Source organism: Onychostoma macrolepis, chromosome 19 (genome assembly GCF_012432095.1).
Source record: "Onychostoma macrolepis isolate SWU-2019 chromosome 19, ASM1243209v1, whole genome shotgun sequence".
NCBI lineage: Eukaryota > Metazoa > Chordata > Actinopteri > Cypriniformes > Cyprinidae > Onychostoma > Onychostoma macrolepis.
Genome location: NC_081173.1, coordinates 24,637,691 through 24,660,789, shown reverse-complemented (window position 1 = coordinate 24,660,789; position 23,099 = coordinate 24,637,691). Strand labels below are relative to the sequence as shown.

Sequence of the window (23,099 nt, the reverse complement as noted above, 5' to 3'; positions counted from 1 at the left end):
TATGTTGTTTAATCTAGCACAAAACAATTATTTACCTGAAGAGCAAAGAAGAGCTTATTTTGGTTTATTTTCAACTAAAAAGAGACTAAATTATTAAAAATGCAAATCATTAGAGACAAATAATGATTTGTTAAATTATTACTTCAAGGATGAGTTTCACCTGGGTATTTGTTTGAAATACCTTTAATATTTAGGTAGGCTTTTTCGAATTTATATAGGCTAAATAAATGAAAAGTATATAGCCTAGGCTATTATTTAAATAAAGTTGTTCTCCTAATATAATAATATGCGTGTCTGTATATAAGGCAGGAAATGTGAACTATATATAACCAAATCCAAAATAAATAAACATACTTAAGTATATCATATAAAATAGGTGTGTGGTTGTGTGTCGGAATAGAAAATGTCTTTATACATCAATATCAGACATTTCAGCAAAGCAAGTCGAGTTTGCGCGGCTGCACACAGAGTTAAACGTTATCAGATGGATCATATTTCAGCGGTTTTAGTCAAAGAAAGAAAGTCTTATCTAGGCTCTGATGTCTTAACTTTTTTAAAAGATTTAACCGCAGACTGGATTCCTTGACCCTTACCCAGAGAAAGAGTTAAGTTTCCACGCGTGTCTCCACCGGGTCTTTGGAGCACGACACGATCTCGCGTTACATCTCGGTGGTCTAAACCTGGCCCTGGGCTGAACAAGAGGAGAGGATGAGGAGGAAGAGGAAGGTGTACCGCGGACAAAAGCCACCTCACAGCTCCGAACAAAGCGCTCGCGGCCCGCCTGTCCGAGCGTGACTTAAGGTCTCTGTGAGCAAATGTTCCCGTCACCCCAAACTTACGGGAGGCCGATGAAACCACAGGCAGGGTTTCAAAATGGAGACGGCCAGTGAAGCTTGACCCTCACAGTGCATTAGCTTCCCCCGCGGCCCACTTTCCCAACAGGCCGGAAGGGCGCGAGAAGCCTTTAGAAATATTATACTTTAATTTAAGGCGTAAGGGTTTAAACATCCAGTCTAGAGGTTGATATCTGTGAGAAAAGACCTACCTTTTACTGACAAACAGCGACACACTCAGTCGACGGTTTTTGCACGTAATTCAAGACGCAAGCTCATTACTGTTTGCTTAATATCCAAAACTAACAGCGAGATAAAACCCATTCAAACTCCAAAAAGACACATTCATAAGAGTGTCTGTTATCTGGAAACTCGTTATCAGCATCTGTTGACAATCCTTTGAGTGCCAATCCAAGATTTCAACACTGTGTTTGGCTTTACTGAGTTCGAGACCGGTGTGTAATAAGTTCTGTCCACACTCGCTCTTCTTTTCATTTATTTAATTAATTTCTTTGTAAGTCAGTCATTCAAATAGTTTTGAAACGTTCTTAAAGGAACAGTTCACCAAACGTCTGTTACTGTTTATGGAACGCAAAGATTTTACGTCGTTCTTTTGCAAATACCTGCTTAAAACATTGCTTCCATAACATGCGTTCTTTCAGAGTGGAGAAAGAAAACATCCCAAATCCTTAAAAAAAAAGTTAATATAGCCTATATTTCACCAGGTTTTTGGCTGTTGAGAGTATGTTCTGATTTATGGAGTGATAAAAAAAAAAAAAAAAAGCAAAAACAGTTGATACATCCCAAAAATGTATCCAAAAAACTTTTAACTCAACAAATTTAATTTAATACGATTTCGGTTCGTAAATTCTATGCAAATTAGAGCATATTTAATTAGATAAATTTGACACATTTGCATATATAAACATAACATTTCAGAAAATGTGTAGGCTAATACAAAAAAAAAAAAAAAGGCCCTACTGTGACACTTTCATTAGACACAAGAATTGTGTGCAGGTACTGACAAAAACTAACACCTACTAAAAAGTAAATGAAATCATATTACATTTGGCAATGCAATAATCATTCTGTGGTTGTTTAATATCGGTGGCGAACATTCATTCGAGACCTCAGGCAGGAAATGAGAACTAGTCCGACCCTCTGATCAAGTTTAATGTCCACCTGTCCACACTGTTCCTCTGTCCTGCTACACGACATATTAGATTTGGCCCACGGTGATTAATTACAGAGCGGTTCAGGGACCCAAAACTCCAGTGCTGCAGTAATTTCAGACGGATCGAGTTTCTAAACAGAATGGCTCCTTCAGGACGATCAGAGGTGGCTCGTGACCACTGAGACAAAAAGTCCTAACAGAGCTCTGGATCAAGCTGAAATCTGAGAACAGAACAGGAATCTGTATGAGAAAATGCACAGGTCTGTATGTGCATATGTATATGTGTGTGTGTGTGTGTGTGTGTGTGTGTGTGTGTGTGTGCTTTAATCTGTGTGTTTGTGCTGGCCCACAGGAGAACTCACCTCTTGCTTCCTACATGCTCTCCTGTGGTCCACAGAGTCTCTGAGGAGTTTTGTGATTTAAAAAAAAAAGAAAAAGAAAAAGTAATATTTAAAGACAACATTTTATATATTAAAACATGCAGAAATATTGCCAAAAAGATATCAGGAAAAAGTATTAATATTTATGTAACATTTATATTTAAACATTTATATATTTGAAATATTTTTATGCTCATTATTTAGAAATATACTTATGGGTCATATTTATAATTTTTTTTAATCTATATAATGCAAAATAAATGTAAAAAATATTATAACAAATATGTTATTTTTATATTTTATATATTCTTATCATGTGTACTTACTGTACACATACATGCAAACATATATACACATACATCTTTAGCCCTTTTATATTTTAAAAACAAAATAAAAACAATATAAAATAATACATTAAAAATAATAAAAAGTACAAGAGAGTACCTTTAAAGACTATTTTGACAATATAATAATATAAAATATATATATTTTTAATGATATATTAATTTATAATTATTATAATTAAAATTAATATATATATATAGAGAGAGAGAGATAGAGAACATTTATACTATAGGCCTACATTTATATAAATTTATACTGTTTATATATATTAACAATTCTATATATTATTAATTATAATATTCAATATAATATAAAATAATAATTAAAAATGATAAAAACTAAAATAATTTTTAACCACAATTTTAACAATACATTGCCACAACTATTACACATTTTTTTCACACACGCAACAAATGACATACATAACACTGACATTAATTTTCTTGCCTATGGAGTACATTTTGTTATTTTTATTTACCAAAATATATTGTAAGTGTGGAAAAATATATTTTTGCCATAGGATACAACTGTGGTGGTCCGTCCTTTTCCATATGGTCCGAGCACAGTCTCCATGTACGGCAGCCACCCGCTGTACCACCTGACCCCACCGGCCGAGCTGAACAGATCCTGGACTGGCACTTCTAATCTCGTCACCCAAGGTTGGCTCCAAGAGCGCTATGGTTTCAAGCACCTAACAGAGAGCTTTTGTTTGAGATCAGGCAGGCCTGCAGGAATGAGGGAAGCCACAGGACATGAAACTGGCCAGCAGAAATCTGGCCACATCTGCCAACAAGAGCAGCTGATGTGTAATAATACAGCTTTTCAATATGTCTCGTCATTCCACACTGCTACTGTGATTGACACTGTACCAGCAGGTGGACATTTCTACTAGAAATAGTAGTCTAGTACTCAAGTGCATGCAAAGCATTTTTGTGAACCACCGATTCTTCCAATAGCAAATGAGCCTAATATTTCTAGTAGGAAAAAAACAAAACAAAAGCTAGCTATAGTTACACATTATGCAAGCTAACATGTTTTACATTACTTGGATTCAGGGTTTAATAAAGAAAACACAGTATTATTGTAACATGATAGTACAGATCAATCAAAATACACACACACATAGTTCACATTTCACATTATAACAAAGAAAGCTTGTTTAGCTCAAGAGCTCATTAGCTTTGCTACGACACACATCCATTTAGCTCATCAGGAGGAGTTTATCACAGAAATGCATTTGGAGGCCTGCTGGTGTTCGTTACATTGTAAAACGGGCTTGATGTGTACTGGCACATGCTACAGGAATGCGATCTTCCTGAGAGCTGCCAGATATTCAGTTCAGCTTATGCAAAATACAGATACCATAGTACTTGAATGGACCATGCTATCCATTAAAACGTCACAAGACATTCTAAATGTTATCGTCTTTCTTCAAAAGACCTACAGCAACACTCGTGGTCCTCATTTACTCAATATTATGGAAAAATGCATAAATAAATGCAAAAATAAAAAAACTTACAAATTAAAAAAAAAAAAAAACATTAATATAGGTATACATACTTTTGTTATATTCATGATATAGGAATATTGTACTTTAATGTGTAAGAGATCCTTTTATATTATAATATCAATATATTTGTTTTGTTTTTTTTACCTTTTTGTGAAAATAAAAATCTGAATAAAAGAAATAATAAATTATAAAAGTAAAAAATTGCATTACACTATACATTAGCATACATAATAATTAAAAAATGTAAATAAAGAAATGTATGATATAAAATGTCCCAAATACAGACTGTTTCAGCAAGCAAGCAAATAAATAAATGAATTAATAAAATATTATTAAATTAAATTAAATTAAATTAAATTAAATTAAATTAAATTAAATTAAATTAAATTAAATTAAATTAAATTAAATTAAATTATTAAATTAAATTAAATTAAATTAAATTAAATTAAATTAAATTAAATTAAATTAAATTAAATTAAATTAAATTAAATTAAAACCAGCCTAAAGTGGTTTGCTGGTCTTAGCTGGCCAAAACTGGTCAGTCTGGTTTGATGGGTGTTTTTTTAAGAGGTTCTGGCCACTTGTCAGCTAGACAGGCTGGGGGATCAAATGGTTGACCATCTAAACCAGGTTAACCCAGCAAAGACCAGCAAACCACCTTATGCTATTCACATTACCTTGTTCTTGAACACAGCATTTACTTAAATTAGGACAAAAATCCAGCTTCCAAAAAACCCATGTTTTTAGACAGACTTGAACCTAATTTAAAATTCAAACAAATGTACTCAAATTAACAAACAACAATGACCAAAAAAAAAAAAAAAATCCCAACCATACTGTACAACCTGTATTATAGTATTTTGGAGACAATTTATGAATTTTGCGCCATCAGTGTTTTTAGAAATTTAAATAAATACACTTTGAAAATATGATTTATTAAATAAAAGCAAATCCTTAAAAATAAACTGCACCATTATTCATTCTTTTGAGTGTTGCAGTTTTTTGTAAGAGCTAAATCACAAAATAAGCATGAAAGAACCATCTGGAAACCTATCTAAAACCAACCAGGTCATCTTGTTTTCCAAAGGTGAATAAATGAGAAAACACCTGTAACTTCCTGCATGAGTTCCTGTGGCTCTGGTCTGTGTGTGATGTTGTGTAGGTGCCCTCCACTGGTTGAGCTGCCTTACTGATTCCACCGCTGCCGGCTGGGCCAAAGAGATGATGGGGCATACCATGAATTATGATGCTTTTCATCCCAATTTTTGGTATAATCAGTCAACAGCTAATGTGCAGAAGATAGTCATCATCATTTCTGCACTTGGACACATGAAGACACTGCAGATCTGATCTGAATATAAATTATGAATCAAAAATGTGTCAGTACTCACCTGTCGTTTGATTGGTGGGAGCAGTTTGAATGGCAGGGGCTGGGGTTAGAAGTCCTACCCCTTACCAAGATGGGGGGCTGGAAGGGTATAAAATGTATTTTGCTGGCCAGTCAAGCATAAGGAAGTCAAAAGCACGTTTGCTGGTTGCTTTATGTCTGCTGCACAGTTTCCCACATAGACCTGTGCTAAAGATGCTGTCACGGTAAGTCAATGACGATTGATTTATAACCACCAATATCTCTGAAATTGACATCAGGGGAACAACTGATAGCTAAATGAGCAATTATTTATCAATATATATATTAAGAAGGAGCAGTGGATTGGTTTATTAATGTGCTTGAATGAGGAGTTTTTATGGTTATGCATTTATTTAAAGCAGCTTGCATTGAATTCAAAATACATACATTCCTTGGGAATCAAACCCATGACTTTGGTGTTGCTAGCACTGTGATGAAGCTACAGGAATGATTTTTTAATAGACTAAAAGCATGTTTTGTGTAAGATTTGATGCATATGACTATCTGGTTTAAAAGTCTGTGTTACTCTAATAATTTAATGCTGGGAATAATAAAATGTGATATAATGTCTGATAACTGAATGCTTTGTGATTAAAACAAGCAAACTCAGAGCTAAGTATTACTTTTAACCATTACTTGTGTTTTTAAAACGCCAAATCGATGAATTTACGTTGTATGCAAGTTAAAATTGTATTAAAATAATATTAAAAGCATGCATTTCTCAAGAGAATTGTTGGATTTGAATGCCCATTTTCAGCTGCTTTTGAGAATATGCATGATAAATTGCAAATTTCTGGGTTGAATTTGCTTATTCTGAACTCTTATCATTTCGCTTTCACAGAAATCTTGTAATTGCTTCAGTGGCTGTTGTGTTTCTGGCGTCCACCGTATCAACGGCTCCTGTTGAAGGTACGAGCTCTTTTCCCAAAGGGATTATTTAATGACACACTCCTATGTTTAACATACAGCGCCCACGTTCATTAAACTGCTCAATTATTACTCCGGACAGATAAGGAGCCTGAGGAAAATGACTTTGAGGCTGAAGAGGGTGAAGAAGAACTGTCTGAGGAGGAAGAGGGTAGGGGATGAAGTTCTTTTAGATGTTACTTCATCAACGTCCCGATGAGAGCCGATCGTACCACATCAAGAAGCTCATATTGTTGACACTAGATGTGATCCTGCAAAAGGACAAAATGAGAAGTTAATACTATAATGTTCATGATAAACAGCTCTAAAGTAAACCTGACTCTCTTTTAAAACTTTTAAAAAATCTGTTCAGTTTCATAAACCCAATTTTTAACACCATAAACACATCAATGTGAGTAAATCCAAAGTAGTCTCAAAGAGAAAATAAAAGAGCATTTAACTTAATACAGATCAGTGAATTCTAAACTCTGTGGACTCATATTCTGATAACAGTCAGCAGATCTGCGAGGGATTCAGGACAGAAAGAGGAGAAGGGCAAAACAAAGGAGCGGTTGTTATAAACTGTATCGATTTTCCCTTTTCTTTACAGATGATGATGACTCCAAAGGTCAGCATATGAAGGGTGGGTGACAAGTTCACAACTTACCACCATTGCGCAAAACCTCAGTCATCTTTAATAATGCTCATTAAAGCTTCACATAATGAGTCATAATTTAATAATCACATAATAAGTCATAATTTACTTCAAAAGTCAGTCTTTCTTAATGAGGCTGAGCTATTCAAAACATATTCGAGCTATTTGGGGTTCTGCCATAATCAGAAATTACACTTACAAAAAACTACTGTGGTATTTTTTTTTTTTTTCTTGTATACTATGATTTTTGGACATGGGATCAATGATAATACTTTGTTTTTCAAAGCTTGATCATTAAGATTTTAAAGTATGGTAACCATACAGTATCACAGTATATATCAAAGCAGCGTGCTATTATATGTTGTTTTGGACAACATATTCTTTTTGAGTACTTTGGAGTACACTGTAAAAAAAAAAAGTTGAGCCAACTTAAAATTTTAAGGCAACAAACTTCCTATGTTCCTAACAAAAATATTGTGATGTGTAAACCTAGTACAGTTATGGTAATCTTATTATATTATATAACTTCGATATATACCATGATATTGAAATTCATGTACCATAATATATTTTAAAATACCATAGTATTGCCATCTGATACAACCATTTTTGTAAGGTAATTAAGATACTACCATTCAAAAATTTTGTTGTGTTGCTTTTTTTCCAGGATTACCTTTGATAAACAGAACACACACTGCAAAAAATGGCTTATCTTACTTAGTATTTTTGTCTTGTTTCTAGTCAAAATGCACTTAATTTAGTTTTTTCCCCCTGGAAACAAGACTAAATATCTTGTGTCACTTTGCTAATCTAGTAAAAGTATCTTGATTTAAGAATTTTTAGATATTTTGACTAGAAACAAGACAAAAATACTAAGTAAGATAAGCTATTTTTTTGCAGTGCAGCATTTATTTGGAACAAATCTTTTATAACATCACTGAAATCTGTCAGTTTTGTTCAATTTAATGCCTATTTTCTGTTAAAGACTAAATTGACTGAATTAATCGATAAATTATGTTGTTAAATACTAAAGACTGATGTTTCTCTATATTTAACTTGTAGCATTTAGTTCTAACATTGCAAAAACAAACTAAAATCAGATCTAAAATGCACATAAAAGCCAATAAAAGCAACTTAAAATGTACACAGCTGGTTTATACAAGATGCAAAACCCCTTAAGCACATGTAAAAAGAGTGTCTGTCCTTTCAGAAGCCACCTGGCCAGAACAGATTGATTGACCTGTGAGAAATGATCTCTGGGAATCTTAAGAATATGTTTCTTGTTCCTCTCCCTCTTTTCCCAAAGGAGCCGGATCGCAGCAGGCCACTGCAGCACCCAAAGGCTTGGGTAAGGTGAAGCTAATCCTCTTTAGAGCTGGAGGCAGAGAACACTGAACCTCTCAGCACTGGAAAATAGTTCACTGGGTGCACCCTACTCAGTAAGCAAAGTCAATCAGTACTTAATCTGGTTTAGAGATCAGGTATGTGGGGATTTTAGCCACGGTGGCTGAACGGCATTGCTCGAATTATTAATAAATGTGGAAAGACGAAACATCAGGGGCACAGATCAGTGGAAAACAGAGGCCTGTAGCGCAGTGAGATTGCATGTTTGTTGGTCCGATGTTTCAGAACCTTGTTTAGACTGAAGGGCTGTTTTTCTCCAAGGTATGACTCCTGGCAGCGCCGCTGCGGGCGAATCCCCAAACGGTAAGGAAAGTCTACTCGATAACGCAAAAACAACTTCTGTTCAGAGTGCATTAGCCTCTCATGGCCTCTGGTGAAAGGTGAATTTGTTGAAAGCTCAATGGCCACTTTTCAGGCCTTTCTGAAGTCCAATACATCTTTTGACAAAACCTTTGCTCTTGTTTCCCAGGTCAGAAACTTAATGGTGGCACTCAAACTGGCCAAGTCTGTAAGTGTGAACCTGATCTATCAGGGGCAAAACTTTCACACAAGTCGCACTTTAGAAAAGCAACACTGACTGACCTTATGTAGGAAATGCACCACAGAGCTACAATATACGCACAGGGTCGTAACCGAACATCCGGAGGTCAAATCTAGATATATCTTCTCTTTCTTGGTCAATCAGAAACTAAACTAGTGTTTTTGTCATTACAGCATCAGGCAGCACATCAACAGCTTCAAATGGAGCAAACGGTAACCAGCATTTCAATCACAATATTATAAAACCTGCATAAATTTTTTTTTTTTTAAAAAGGCTAATATTACCTAATTGGATGATGCTGAGTTCAAAAGTATCAATACAAATTTCCTATTGCATAGTATTTTTACACAAAATTATACATGCTTGTCTGCTTTAATGCACTTACCAAAACAGCAAAAGCAGCCAAATCTATCGACAAAAACAAGTATTCAAAATTTATAATTTAACTTACAATTTGCAAAGGAGTAGAAAAATATATTAAAAATAAGTTAAATAAATCAGCTTTTTTCACAAAATCTGTAATTTTCTGTAAGTTGCTGTTTGGATGCAGTAAAAAAAAATCTAAGTCCACAGATCTAGATCATGTTTGCATTTTTTACTGTTGCTGGCCTTAATTCTAACCTTGAAATTAGGCATAAATAATGTCATACATGTGAAAATTGGCTGAGAATTTAACAAATAGTTGTACTGGGCTCAGAGAAAGATAGTAATCTTGTCTTTATGGCAGTTTTTCCACTGATTAAGGGATAATACACGACTTCCTAACCTTACAAATGGTTGTAGAATGCAAAAATGCTACACAATGCACATTGTATTTGGTGAGAAAATGACATGCTAGAGCAAAATAGGCACTATTTTTTGAATCAGCACCCCAAAATTTGTAAAAAAAAAAAACATTGGATTTCATTCAAAATATGATGCAGGGTGGCGAATCATTTGTTTTGTTGTTTAATTAAACCACTAACTGCATGTCATTGGATTACTGGAGCATTTTCAGTATTGACGGCTATGCTTTATTACTGGACAAAGAATGTCCTCTCAGAAATGTTTCTTTGTGGGTTACAGGAAGTAACGGAAGAGACGGGTACTCTCGCCCATCTGCCTCTAGTTCTCATGGTACTGTACCTGTTCACCTGCTGTATATATGCTTTTCTTTTTGCCCTAACAAGTTGACTGCCTAATCACTGTATTTATTTCACTTACAGATGCAAGTTATGGTGGACAAGATGGGTCTAAATCAGAGATAGTTCCTCCAGGTACCTGATCACTGATTCTGGCCTAAAAAAAAAAAAAAAGCAAGTTACGTATTTATATGGCATGGCATAAATGCTGGCAATATACTCTAAAAACACCAAAAGGTCTAATACTACTATTAAAAAAATATATATATATATTACATAAAATAATATAATATAACAATAACAAAAGCTAGGGGTCGAAATAAAAGTGTTAAAAAAAATAAAAATAAATAAAAATATTGTTAAACAGTGGTGCATAACATGAAGAATGATAAAGGGAATTGTTCTCAGGTGTAGGAGCTGGAGGAGCAGGTGCTAATGGAGATTCAGGATCTAAAGTCCCTGGTAATGACATTTAGAAACAAAATTATTGTTTGAAATATGATCTCAAATATTTGAAATTTTAGAGAAAAAAAAAATATTTACAGCACTAGAGAAACCCAATATGTTTAATGTGTTTCAGGCACAGATGGGTCCGTCCATTCAGTGTCCATTTCTGTTGGTAAGAGATTGTTCTGTTTATGTTAAGGCAACCGTGGCTTATAATATGTGTTTATATTATATGCACATAAAATCAAAATATAGCATTCACTTCATAATGAGATATCTTTGTCAATCTCACAGTGTCATCAGGTCAAGGGTCATCAGGCCACATAGCAGCAGGTCATGGGTCCACAATGATATCCAGCCACACGTTTGGCCGACCTTCAGCAGGACAGACGTCAGACGGTGTGGGTGTAGTTTCCTCCGAGGTCCAATCACAGCCTGCAGGTATTTCAATCAAAAAGATGGAATAGTTCACCCAAAAATGAAAATTTGCTGAAAATGTACTAACCCTCAGGCATTCAAGTTGTAGATGAGCTTCTTCACTGAAACAGATTTGGATAAATTTTGCATCACTTGCTCACCAGTGGATCCTCTGCTGTGAATGGGTGCCATCAGAATGAGAGTCCAAACAGCTGATAATAACATCACAATAATCCACAAGTAATACACACGAATCCAGCCCATTAATTTACTTCTTGTAAAGCTGTATGTTCGTACGAAACAAATCCATCATTAACTAGTTTTATAACTTCAAAACATTGCTTCTGGCCAAGTTAACAAAATGCATAATGCTTCCTCCAGTGAAAAAGTTTTTGCTTGTAAACAGTGCTTGATCTGTGTATATTTCTCTCCTGATTATGACTCTTTCACTGGAGGAAGAAATATTATGGATAGAGTTTTAGCTGTAAGTAGTGTGGTTTGAAGCTAAAAACATCTAAATGATAGATTTGTTTCTTACAAGTATGCAGCTTTTCACTATACAAGACATTAATTGATGGACTGGAGTTGTGTGGATTACTTGTGAGTTATTGTGCTGTTTTTTCATCTGTTTGGACTCTCATTCTGACGGCACCCATTCACTGCAGAGGATCCATTGGTGAACAAGTGATCCAATGCTACATTTCTAAAAATCAGTTTCAATGAAGAAACAAACTTATCTACTCATCCTGGATAGTCTGAGGGTGAGTAAATTTTCTATAACTTTTCATTTTCGGGTGAACTATTCCTTTAAAAATAATTTTATATTCAATATATATAAGGCTTCAAGTAAAAGATCTATGCAAAAGTTCTACAATCATAATGCTCTTTGCATGTATGTTCAGGGTTGGAGGGATTCGCTCCACATACAGATGGCTCACAGTATGAAAATGGTATGTGTATAACAGGATCTTGCTATTGTATCTCATGGAGGTCATTTCTTACTTTTTAAATGCTTTACACAAATATCAAGAACAGATCTTGTCTTCTTGCATCAGGGGAAATGGCTCATGATGGATCTCAAATAGAGCCTCCAGGTGATAAACATTAAAGTTTACATAGTTTACCAAATGTTTTCTGCTAAATGATAATTTATGTCATAATTATGTCATTTTTATCTTGTACAATCAGAAATCCCTGAGATAGAATCTAACGGTGAGTGCTATTGTGTTATACAATACTGTGCATCATATTAATCAGAATGAGTGATGTAGTCATTTAAATCGGGTTCCTCTTATAGGCAATGGACACAAACAACTACTGAATGGGGGGGAAACAGGACTTACAGGTTAGGAAACAATTACTGACTGAATTTGAATTGACTGACATTTCAAATGGCACAAAAGATAAAAAATAATTTGCTGTTTTTGATGCAGGCTTGGATCATTTCATGGAAGGCACATCTCAGATACAAGGAACAGGTATAAAAACATGATTTAAAATCCTACCATGGAAAAACCATTCATTTCTGAGATAAAAAAAAAAAAAAAAAGTGTACTAACAAAACAAAAAAAAGAACTTCTCTTCGTGTGTTGTTTGTTATATGTATGTATGCAGGTGGTTTTGATTCATTTGGCACAAGCCCTCACCTGGACATTACAGGTAAGCATCAGTTCAACTCTTCTGCCCTACAAAAGCAAAAAACACATGAGTTATTGAGTTAAACCCCAAACCAAAACACCGATCAGAAGCTCCTACAGTAGTTCAAAACTTTGGGGTCAGTAAGTTTTTTTAACTGAAACTTTTTTTAACAACAATGCCTTAAATTGAACTTTGTATCACAGGAATAAATTACATTTTAAAAGCATCAAAATTTATACAGTAATTTTAAATTGTAATAATATTTTACAATATTACTGTTTTTATTGTATTTCTGATCAGACATCTTTCAAAAACATGAAAAATTTTTACTGACCCCAAATTTTAAACAAAAGTGTATACATTTAACATCAAATCTCCACAAAAAACATCTATACATATTCACTAAATAATAATGTGAGCATTAGACCATACTAGGAACTCAAACATTTCATTGCAAATTTTCATTGCAGGCATAATAGATCAGTCAAGCCATGACTTCCTTGTTGGCTTAATGGGTGAGCATTTCATTGTTCTCATTAATTAGTGGAAGGAATACCGAATGTCGATTCTCAGTATGGACCAGAATGTCTCCCTCTACAGGTGGAATAGGAGAGAGCTTCGGTCCAGACACCCAAACGGACGGGCTAGGTACGCTTTTAGACCTCTTAGACACTCCTCCAGACGTTCCACCCACATGCCTAGTAACTGACGCTGTCTCAACAGATCACATGGGACTCGCATTTCAGGTGGATTCGGCAGGTAAGCGTCCACTTCAAGTCATCCATTTTTCACTTAACCAGAGAGGCTTGATGATTATAGCTTTTGGGTTGCAGTCATCAGAATTGCTTTCTGCTGATCTCATTGGCCTTGTAGCAAATAGGACGTCCCACACTAGTTAAGTTCACTTGATTTACTTTTATGCCCATGCTGTGAAATGGCTCACATACGGCACTGAGAGCCTTCTCTCATTCTGTCCAGCTGTCAGGCTGTACTAATTATGGGCCACGCTGACAGAATAAACCAGCCAGATCCTGTTCTCTACCTAATAATTTATTAAAAAAAGACGACTGGTGTGAATCAAAGCTGTCCTTTTTCTCTCATTGGTTCTCCTTTCCAGCCGCTGGCCTGAGTCCAGGGCACCCGTCCAGTGGCGGTCCGGTTCTAGACGCTCCTCCAGGTAATGGCTGCTGGCTGCCGCTCTGTGCTCCTTTAGGACTTGTAAATTTAGAGTGCTTTTACCCCAGTAGCCGTGGGGATTATCCCAGCACACGTCTAATAAACTCTGTCAGACTTACAATCCTTACATTGGCTCCGAAGGGGGCGTAACAACAACTTTCAGAGACGTTTTTAGTGTCACCAGAGGTCACTGGGGTTTCATGCATCCGTATGAATTACACAGACTGATCACTGAACTCATAACTCAGTTTACTGAATGAGTGTAGGAGCTTTAAGATGGATAGATAGAACATCTGAAAGAATGAAAGAACAATAGATGGAATAACACAAGACAGACAGACAGACAGACATTTATATAGTCATGTCAACATGTCTGGTAAACCAATCATTTACCTTGCTAACCATCTCTTGTTCTGTATATCAGACTCTCCAGGACCGGATTACTTGTCTGTTGACAATGGGAATGGTGATTATACTCATTCAATCAGTAAGTAAAGTATTAAAGGGGTCATATGATGCGATTTCAAGTTTTCCTTTCTCTTTTGAGTGTTACAAGCTGTTCATGCATAGATAAGATCCCTAAAGTTGCAAAGACTAAAGTCTCAAAACCAAAGAGATATTCTTTATAAAAGTTAAGACTCGTCCACGCCCTCCTAAAACGGCCCATTTAAACACGCCCCCACGTCCACGTCACTGTGTGGGAACATTTGCATAACACCGCCCAAAATGTATACGCAAAGAAAGAGGGCGTGATTTTTATTTTCGCTGTATATTGTTGCTGCCGCCGGCACCATGTCCTGGTGTTTCATTGTGAATGCAAAACTACTTTGTTTGGGCTTCCAAAAGAGGACACAACTAGAAATCAGTGGTTAAGTTGTATTTACAACACTGTTTCAGAACAGTTCAACCCAAATATTAGAGTGTGTGCAGCACATTTTACAGAGGACTATTTCCTGAACCTGGGAGAGTAGCCTACAATGCCAGCTGTGCACAAAGGCTGTTTCTATAAAGTGGGGCAATTCCAACTTTGCAAGAACAGTCTGGTGCTTCTGACTCACAGCCTGTAAGTATGTTTTCATATTTAAAGAATTTGCCACTAACTATTCAAACGAGAGTTTTGAGCAGTGTGGAGTAGCGCTTGTTGTTTGTCATTTCTCCGATCACAAATGCAGACATGGTCATGTTTACGTGGCGCGATGCAACGCATCATGTAAAAAGACAGTATGAGTCATTATAATCAGTAATTATGTCCCCACTGGGTGCAACAAATGCCTTGTTTAAAATGGGTTTTATTGTTTTTGTCTCGTTGCGCCGGGACACGGCCTCACAATATGGTAAGGGGGCTTAACATTTCTGTCACACGCTTGAGGTATTCGGCCAATCACAACGCACTGGATAGCTGGCCAATCAGAGCACACCTCGCTTCTCAGAACGATGAGCTTTATAAAAATCGACACGTTTCAGAAAGGCGGAGCATAGAGGACCAACAATAATCTACAGTATGTGGAAAATAATGTGTTTTTTGAACACATTATTTGTTTCATAAACACATTGCATTACACCAAATACACAAAATAATGTTCTTTTTAGCAACATCATATGACCCCTTTAATCTGTTTACTAGCATTAAATTAGTAATAGTATATTATGTTTCTTTCTAATAATATGTTTCATAATATCTCCAGGCACTGCTGATAATGGAGCCCAATCAAAATCGCCAGCCGATACAACAGGTAAACTTGACACACTTTCTTTTACAGCATTTCTAGTCTCTCTCCACCAGAACATGCAGGATTTTTGGTGAGAGTGTTGTTTAACATCAGTTTTAGTTCAAGTCTAATCTGATTTTTACAGATTCCTTAGTAGTCTTTGACACAATGTCACATCCAGGTCATTTCTTCTTAGATTATTCAGGTAAGACAACTCTTTTAGTAAAACTTTGCTACAAGGTCTCATTTGTTAAAAAAATAGTTCACCAAAAAAAAAAAAAAAAAAAATTTGCTGTAGATTTTATCACCCTCAGGCCATCCAAGATGTAGAAAATGTTTTTCTTTAACAGATATTGAGAAATGTAGCATTACATCACTTGCTCACCAATGGATCCTCTGCAGTGAATGGGTGCCATCAGAATGAGAGTCCAAACAGCTGATAAAAACATCACAAAAATCCACAAATAATCCTCATGACTCCAGTCCATCAATTTACAAATTGTGATGCGAAAAGCTGCATGGACTCTCATTTTGACGGCACCCATTCATAATTTTTCATACATTTTTTCAGCAAATGTTCATTTTTTGGTGAACTATTCCTTTAACATTAGTTAATGCAATAGAACTAACAACAAACTTACAATTAGCAGTATATTTACTTACTTACAGCATCTATTAATCTTTGTAAATGTTAATAGAAAGTTAATAAAAACGCAACTGCTTGTTAAATGTATTAGTAGATGTTGAAATTAACAATGTACAATATTTCTACAGCATTTAGTAATCTAATTTAATGTTAACTAATGTAGTTAACCAATGTTAATAAATGGATCTTTATGGTAAAGTATAAGTCCTATTTTCAATTACAAAAAACCCAAAAGATATATATGAGATACGATATTATATTTAACAGTTTTGTTGTTCTCCTCAGATGGTGGGGCAGATAATAATGGTGCAGATTTACCTGATACAAACGGTAAGTTACAGTCAACATGTAACCTCACCTTTCCTTGCTGGAAAATCTAGATTAAAGCAGTTGTTGGCTACTTTTCCATGGTCCAAGCTGTTTTAGGCGGTTGACCACCTGCAGGGATTTCATCATACAGTACTATTTTGACATATAATTCATAACTGCATTTCAGGAAATGGAAATGGTCGGCACAAACCTGTGGTAGACATACAGAAAGGTATGCTGAAATGTCTATAAAAACATATGAAACCTATAAACGAGAGAGAACTGCAGTGTGTGTCTGGATTCGTTCACAGGTGACCCTCCAGGCGCTCATCTCGACATCAGTATGTATCTAGCAATAAAACAAACACAACTAATCAACACACAATCACAACGTCATATTATTGACAGACTAATATCCTGGAATCGATGTGAATATTCCCAAATGTCTTTCCAAACAGGCGGAACAGGCCATCAGGATGCTGCAACGGAGATGCATCACACAGCTGGTACTATATCACCTGGCTGTATGACATGACCGAAAGACAATTGATTTGTTAGCCATAATTCAATTTTTATGCGTCTTCTCTGGCTAGTCTGTCTAGAATGGTGGGGTTGTGTGGGTTTACCAAATGCTTGTGCTCAATACGGAAAATATTTCTCATGGCAGGTTTAAAGCCATAAAATCAAAGAGTTTTGTGGATTTTAGTTCACATCACATCTATATGCTAGTGTGCTCTACTCTTGAAGGTTAACAAAATTAGTAAATATGCACATATTGGCTTATCCTGCTTTAACAAGAAATACATCAGATTACTAAACTATGCTTATCAGGTGACTTCATGGGGTCCATAACATAAATTTAATATCAACCAATATTTATTATCAACCAATTTTGTAACAGTTTCATCCATAGACAACAAAGCTGCAATTAACAAAAATAAATTAACTAATTAAGGCACGACACTACAGGCAAAACTATTTTGGGCTATTTTGCTTCCATAACTTGTCGTCTTTCAGACTAGTGGAAAGAAAACATCTAAAACACATTTAAGAATTCATTTTATTATGCTTTACGAATTTGCGTCTACAGATTTCAATACATATCTTTAAAGGCCATTTTCACAAAATGAGTTTTTTCTCCTACACTTCAGTAAAAACCAATTCCCATCTATATTTTGAAGGTTTTTACACAGTGGTTTGTTTATATATAATTCACCTTATTTATGAAACTTTTTATTTCTAAAAACTTTTTTTCTGGCTGTTGACAGTATTTTCTAATTTATGGAGGAGAAGAAATTTAACTCTTAATATCTCAACAAAATGAAACAAGAATTTTGAACCTGTCTTTAATGTCTTCAATGTTCATATTTCTGTTCTGGAAATATATGCAAATTAGTGCCTAATGTAATTAAATAACACCTCTTTTGCGCATTTAAAAAAAAAAAAAAAAATTTAGTTATTTAAACATTAGTTAAAATGTATTCACCTGTAGTGTCTTGCCCTAAATGAAATCTTGCCTACCTAGACATCATTGCCTTCCTCACACAGTGTTTGATCAAAAAGGTAGGCAGCATTATGTTATGCATTTATAAAGTTCTTTGTTTTACCCAAAAATCTAAGGTATTAGGGAAAACAACCCCAGAATGCTTTGAGGGAGCTCAGTGAATAAACCCATCCAAAATGACTTGAAATATATAGGCCTACCTTTATTTCAGTGAATACTGAGAGTATTTCTTAAATAGTTAAAGCTTGTGCTGTTTTTATGCTCGTTAGCATAAACTTCAAACTTATGAGTTAAGTCTTCCAAATACTATTTTACATCTAGAAGGCACCTGTCTATTTAGACAACACTCTTAAAAACTAAAGGTGCTTCACGATGCCATAGATAGAAGAACCTTTTTTTTTTAAATGGTTCCATGAAGAATCTTTTAACATCTCGCAATTTCACAAAAGGTTCTTTGTGGCAACAGAAGTTTCTTCAGATTGTATAAAGGTAAGAAAGAGATGGTTCTTTAAAGAACCTTTGCCTGAATGCTTCTTCTATGGCATCGCTGTGAAGAACCTTTTAAGCACCTTTATTTTTAAGAGTGAAGGTACTAGATTTTACAACAGCGCTAATAAGTCATCGCTAATCATCTTTACACATATATTAATCAAATGTTAATCTACTTAGCCCCTTTAGAAACAATTTTTCTTGTTGCTGTTATTTTCAGTTGGCGTGCTTGATCAAAGTGACCACACTCTCAGTCCTTACGCTGACGCGACCGGTAAGCGACCACAAATGGAAGCCTGTTTCCACCATAGATTTAAAAACCGAATTAAAAAAAGATAGTAAATTCTGGCTTTTTAATCTCACAATTTGCACTTTCTTGCAATTCTGAAGAATTCTAATAATTCAGGAATCAGAATTCTTAATTTTTCTTGAAATTCTGAATTCACATATCGCAATTTATTTTTATTTATTTTTTTGCCACAAAATAAAATTGTAATTTTGTAATTTTTGCAATTGCGAGTTTATATCTCACAATTTTGACATTATATTTCGCATTTCTGAAAAAAAGTCTAAAATTGTGAGTTATAAACGAAAAAAGACAGAATTATGTTTTAAAAAAAATGAACAGACTTCCATGATAATCCTTACTGATCAGTTTAATAAATTAAATAATTATAAAATAATTGACTTAATTTCTTTTTTAAATGCATCTCTCTTTGCTTCTTTGTTTTTTCATGATTCATTTTATAATTATTTTCAAATTATTTGTAGGTAAAGCACTTTAAATTACCATTGTGTTTGAAATGTGCTATATAAATAAACTCGCCTTACCTTCTCAAAGGATTTGATGGTGCAAGCATGCAGACAGATATGGCAGGTATTTTACCAAACATACCATTTACGAAATACACCATGAGTGAATGTAAAAGCAGCATTAGTCTTTGTGCACGTACCTGTAATAACAGAGCTGATATTGTGATCAGGTGTGGCAGGTGATCCAGTGACTGACGGACAGACTCAAACAGACATGACAGGTGAGTACAAAACATTATGCAAAGAAGTAATTAAAATAAATATGAAATATTTATGACATGCTGTTTCCTGTTATTCAGGGCAGGGACACTTAGCTGTGACAGACGGCATGCCGAATTACACAGGTAACCACGTTTCCTCAGCACATCCAGACACATGTCAGTCAATCACTCATGCAAGGCTTTCATGTGTAGTGTGTGTTTCTAAAAAGCAGATTCTGTGCGTGCGACTGGGACTGGATTTACAGGTGAGTGACCTTTAGATTTTATGAATAAATCAGAATGACCAAGGCACAGATGATATAAAGGTAGGTTCAGAAAATATGGATATAAATATATATGTAATAATCAGCTGTTGTATGATTTTTTATTTTGGCATTTCAAATGTTCTTGTCAAACTTTCAGATGCCTCAGAGACACATAATAGCATGGTTCAGACAGACTTACCAGGTAAATTACGTTTGAAAACATCTGTCTCATCAGGTGGACTAACCATCCAGGTAAGCTGCCCTTATAAAAATGTACCATGGTACACGTAGTTTCTGCAGAAAGAATGACAGATACTGAAAGCCAGTTTGAAGGAAATTCTATCATTTTACAGTACAATAACAATGTTATTTTGGTGGAAACTATGATTACCAAGGTCAATTTTTGAAAGGGTTTGCTTACAAAGCAGAAATTGTGTCAAAAGTTTATTAAAAGTTAAAAATGAAACAAACCTTTCTTAAACTCAACTCCAGTCACAGGGGATCCATTCACAGGGGTTTCCTCACAGACAGATGCCATGGGCACAGGTGGGTGACACAAACACACACACTGGTATTCCTATCATGATGGGGACATTCCATAGGCATAATGGTTTTTATACTGTACCAATTTTCAAAGAACTTCATTCTATATGATTTATAAGCTTGTTTCCTCATGAGGGCCTAAGAAATGTCCCCACAAGGTCAGAATTGACTGGTATTGCTATCATTGTGGGGACATTTGGTCCCCATAACGTGGTGAATACCAGTACAAACACACTATAAGGAAAAAGTATATTTGCAATTTTTTTCATTTTTATTTTTAAGCTACAGCTGAACCTCAAGGGACTCTCGGGAGTCCAAGTAAGTTTTTATATACATGCATACATACATGCATACACTACTGGTCAAATTCTTGGAATAATGAATCATGTGAAAATGTCTTTTTTGATTCACACTACATCTCTAAACCTGCTTTACCTGCTAAATTCAGGATAAATTCATCAAATCAGTTGTTTTGATGTAAACCTCTGGTTTGTTCTCCTCTAACAGGCCAACCTGGTGCTACGGAACAGACACAGCCAGCTGGTAAGCTTCATGGGAGTTCAGACCTCCTTCACTTCAGTCACATGATTTAGGATTCATTCTGATGATCTGCATCTTGCTTTCACCTCAAAGCCATGTCGAACCTGTCAAGGAAACATATTGTTCATAAAACTGAATGAAGAAAAATTCTAGAATAGAAATGAAACCTTGTGAATAAATTCATGTTTATGTCTGATTGCGATGATAGCGTGTCTCGTGTGCTGATAAACAGATGCTCAACAGCTCTTCTCTTTTCTCTGTTTTGCTTGTTCTGTCCAGTATCAGCAGGTGAACAGTACCACACATCTGGTCAGGGTCCTGAAGGTGGGTCTGAAATTCTCCATGCAGATTGTTCATGTTGAAATATCTATAAAATTCATATATTCCAAATAAATGGCTCAAATCGTCTCAAAAATATTGGAAAAATACTTAAATGTTAACACATTATGCATGTTTCTTATGTTAAGATTCAAAAGTTCAAAAAGCTTGGGGTCAGTAGGCTAAATGAATGCTTTTAATCAGAAAGGATGCATTAAATTCTTCAAAAGTGACAGAAGAGACAATTATACGATACAAAAGATTTCTATTTCATGCTGTCCTTTTGAACTTTCTATTCATCAAAGAATCTTGAAAAACGGTGGTTTCCACAAAAACATTAAGCAGGACTACTCTTTTAAACAATAATAATAAATGTTTCTTGAGCAGCAAATCAGCATGATTTCTGAAGGATCATGTGACATTGAAAACTCAGCTATGCATGCATCACAGAAATAAATCACATTTTAAAATATATTCACATATAAAGCATTTATTTACATTTACAAAACGTTTTACTGCATTTTTGATGACATAAACACAGCCGTGGTGAGCATTAGAGACTTTTAAATATTAAAACATCTTACTGACCCCAAACTTTTCAACAGTAGTGTACATGGGACAGAATATGAAGGAATTTCGGTCTGTTCTTCTCGTGTTTCATGAAAGATGCTCGATGAATTTGGGCACCAGCAAGCTTAACTCAAAAGCTGACATTAAGAAACTATTTTCTGCAAGTGAACGTCTGTTCAGCTAGTTTGTCCTCAATGAACTGATCTCTGCGCTTTTTGAAAGGTGCAGAAAATGTGGAACTGGAAGATACCTGCTGATTTCCACATGAAGCCGCGAGTGAGGTTTCTGCGCTACAGATTTCAGTGCACAGACCAGAACGCCTGGCAGAGGAACCCTGAACCCGCCCGCTAGACTTTAGCTCTCCTGTGTCTGTGTGTCCGTTTGTTTTATTTTTGACTATTTAAACATTCAGAGGATACTGTAACTTAACTTTTTATTGCGTCTGTTTATAAAAGTGCCCTGTAAGTATTTTATTCATTGGTACGACGAAAGAAAAATCAAAGGAGTCAAATGAAGGCGAGAGAGAGAGAAAAAAAAAAATCACGATTTAAAACGTACTTGCTGTGTAAATTCAATGGTTGTTTCCCCCTATAAATGTCGCTACTGTATTTTCTTGCCTAGATGTTTAAGCAATATTCTTTACAAATGTCACAAATTGTATATTGCTGAATGTATGTCATTTGAAGATAATCTTTACATTAAATTGTACATCTATTTTGAACATCAAATTCAAATATTTGTCATTTTACCTAAGAAAAACGCATAACTTTGTAGAACCAGTTCCAAAACCGGTAGGCCCTGTTTGGAAAATGGCATGTGGTGCAGGTTTAACAAACTTAACTAGGTTAAAGGACAAGTTCGAGGATTTTCAGCCAACCTTGAATTGTTACAATGTCGACAGTACATTTTTCAGTGTTACCTGAAACAAGACATTTAATGTCATCCACCGGGTTTTTGTGAAAACTACAAATTGCACTTCGGCGTTTTTGTATCCTCGTTTACGAATAGACTGATCGAGTCAAATGCATTATGGGTGTGGAAGTTTTTCTAGCTGTTTTTCGCCACGGCACTTTTTTCTTTCTTTCCGTGAAAGATATTTCTACTCCACAGACGGTCAGTTTTAAAAAATAAAATAAAATCTTGCCAGCGGAGAGTTAATCCTTTTAACCAAGATTTACAAGGTCTGTCAGGTAAAAGACCACCTGATTCACCAGCTAAAGGCCAACTAGAACTCCTT

General features: G+C 35.2%; 1 protein-coding gene and 1 long non-coding RNA gene across 2 annotated transcripts; one reads left to right on the top strand and one right to left on the bottom strand.

Moving 5' to 3' along the window:
* Positions 1-435: 435 nt before the first annotated feature.
* LOC131525440 (uncharacterized) lies at positions 436-4,218 on the bottom strand. The gene is made up of 3 exons (XR_009267219.1): positions 3,211-4,218; positions 2,370-2,409; positions 436-2,228 (listed from the first exon to the last, which is right to left on the bottom strand). It is a non-coding gene; the product is annotated as an uncharacterized LOC131525440 (long non-coding RNA).
* A 1,606-nt stretch (positions 4,219-5,824) lies between these two features.
* On the top strand, positions 5,825-23,040 carry si:ch211-80h18.1 (uncharacterized protein LOC555593 homolog). Its single transcript, XM_058752525.1, has 41 exons — positions 5,825-5,835; positions 6,492-6,559; positions 6,660-6,728; positions 7,167-7,199; positions 8,518-8,559; positions 8,877-8,918; positions 9,085-9,123; positions 9,330-9,368; positions 10,222-10,272; positions 10,362-10,412; positions 10,686-10,739; positions 10,858-10,896; positions 11,019-11,165; positions 12,044-12,091; positions 12,197-12,235; positions 12,330-12,353; positions 12,439-12,486; positions 12,575-12,619; positions 12,756-12,800; positions 13,250-13,294; positions 13,380-13,427; positions 13,503-13,538; positions 13,897-13,956; positions 14,380-14,442; positions 15,641-15,688; positions 15,810-15,869; positions 16,596-16,640; positions 16,807-16,851; positions 16,931-16,960; positions 17,078-17,125; positions 18,833-18,886; positions 19,454-19,489; positions 19,596-19,646; positions 19,725-19,769; positions 19,859-19,891; positions 20,049-20,093; positions 20,384-20,437; positions 20,717-20,752; positions 20,942-20,977; positions 21,254-21,298; positions 22,085-23,040. The coding sequence occupies exons 1-41, from the start codon at positions 5,825-5,827 to the stop codon at positions 22,117-22,119; spliced, it is 1,932 nt and encodes a 643-aa protein (XP_058608508.1). The 3' UTR covers positions 22,120-23,040.
* The last annotated feature ends 59 nt before the right edge of the window (positions 23,041-23,099 follow it).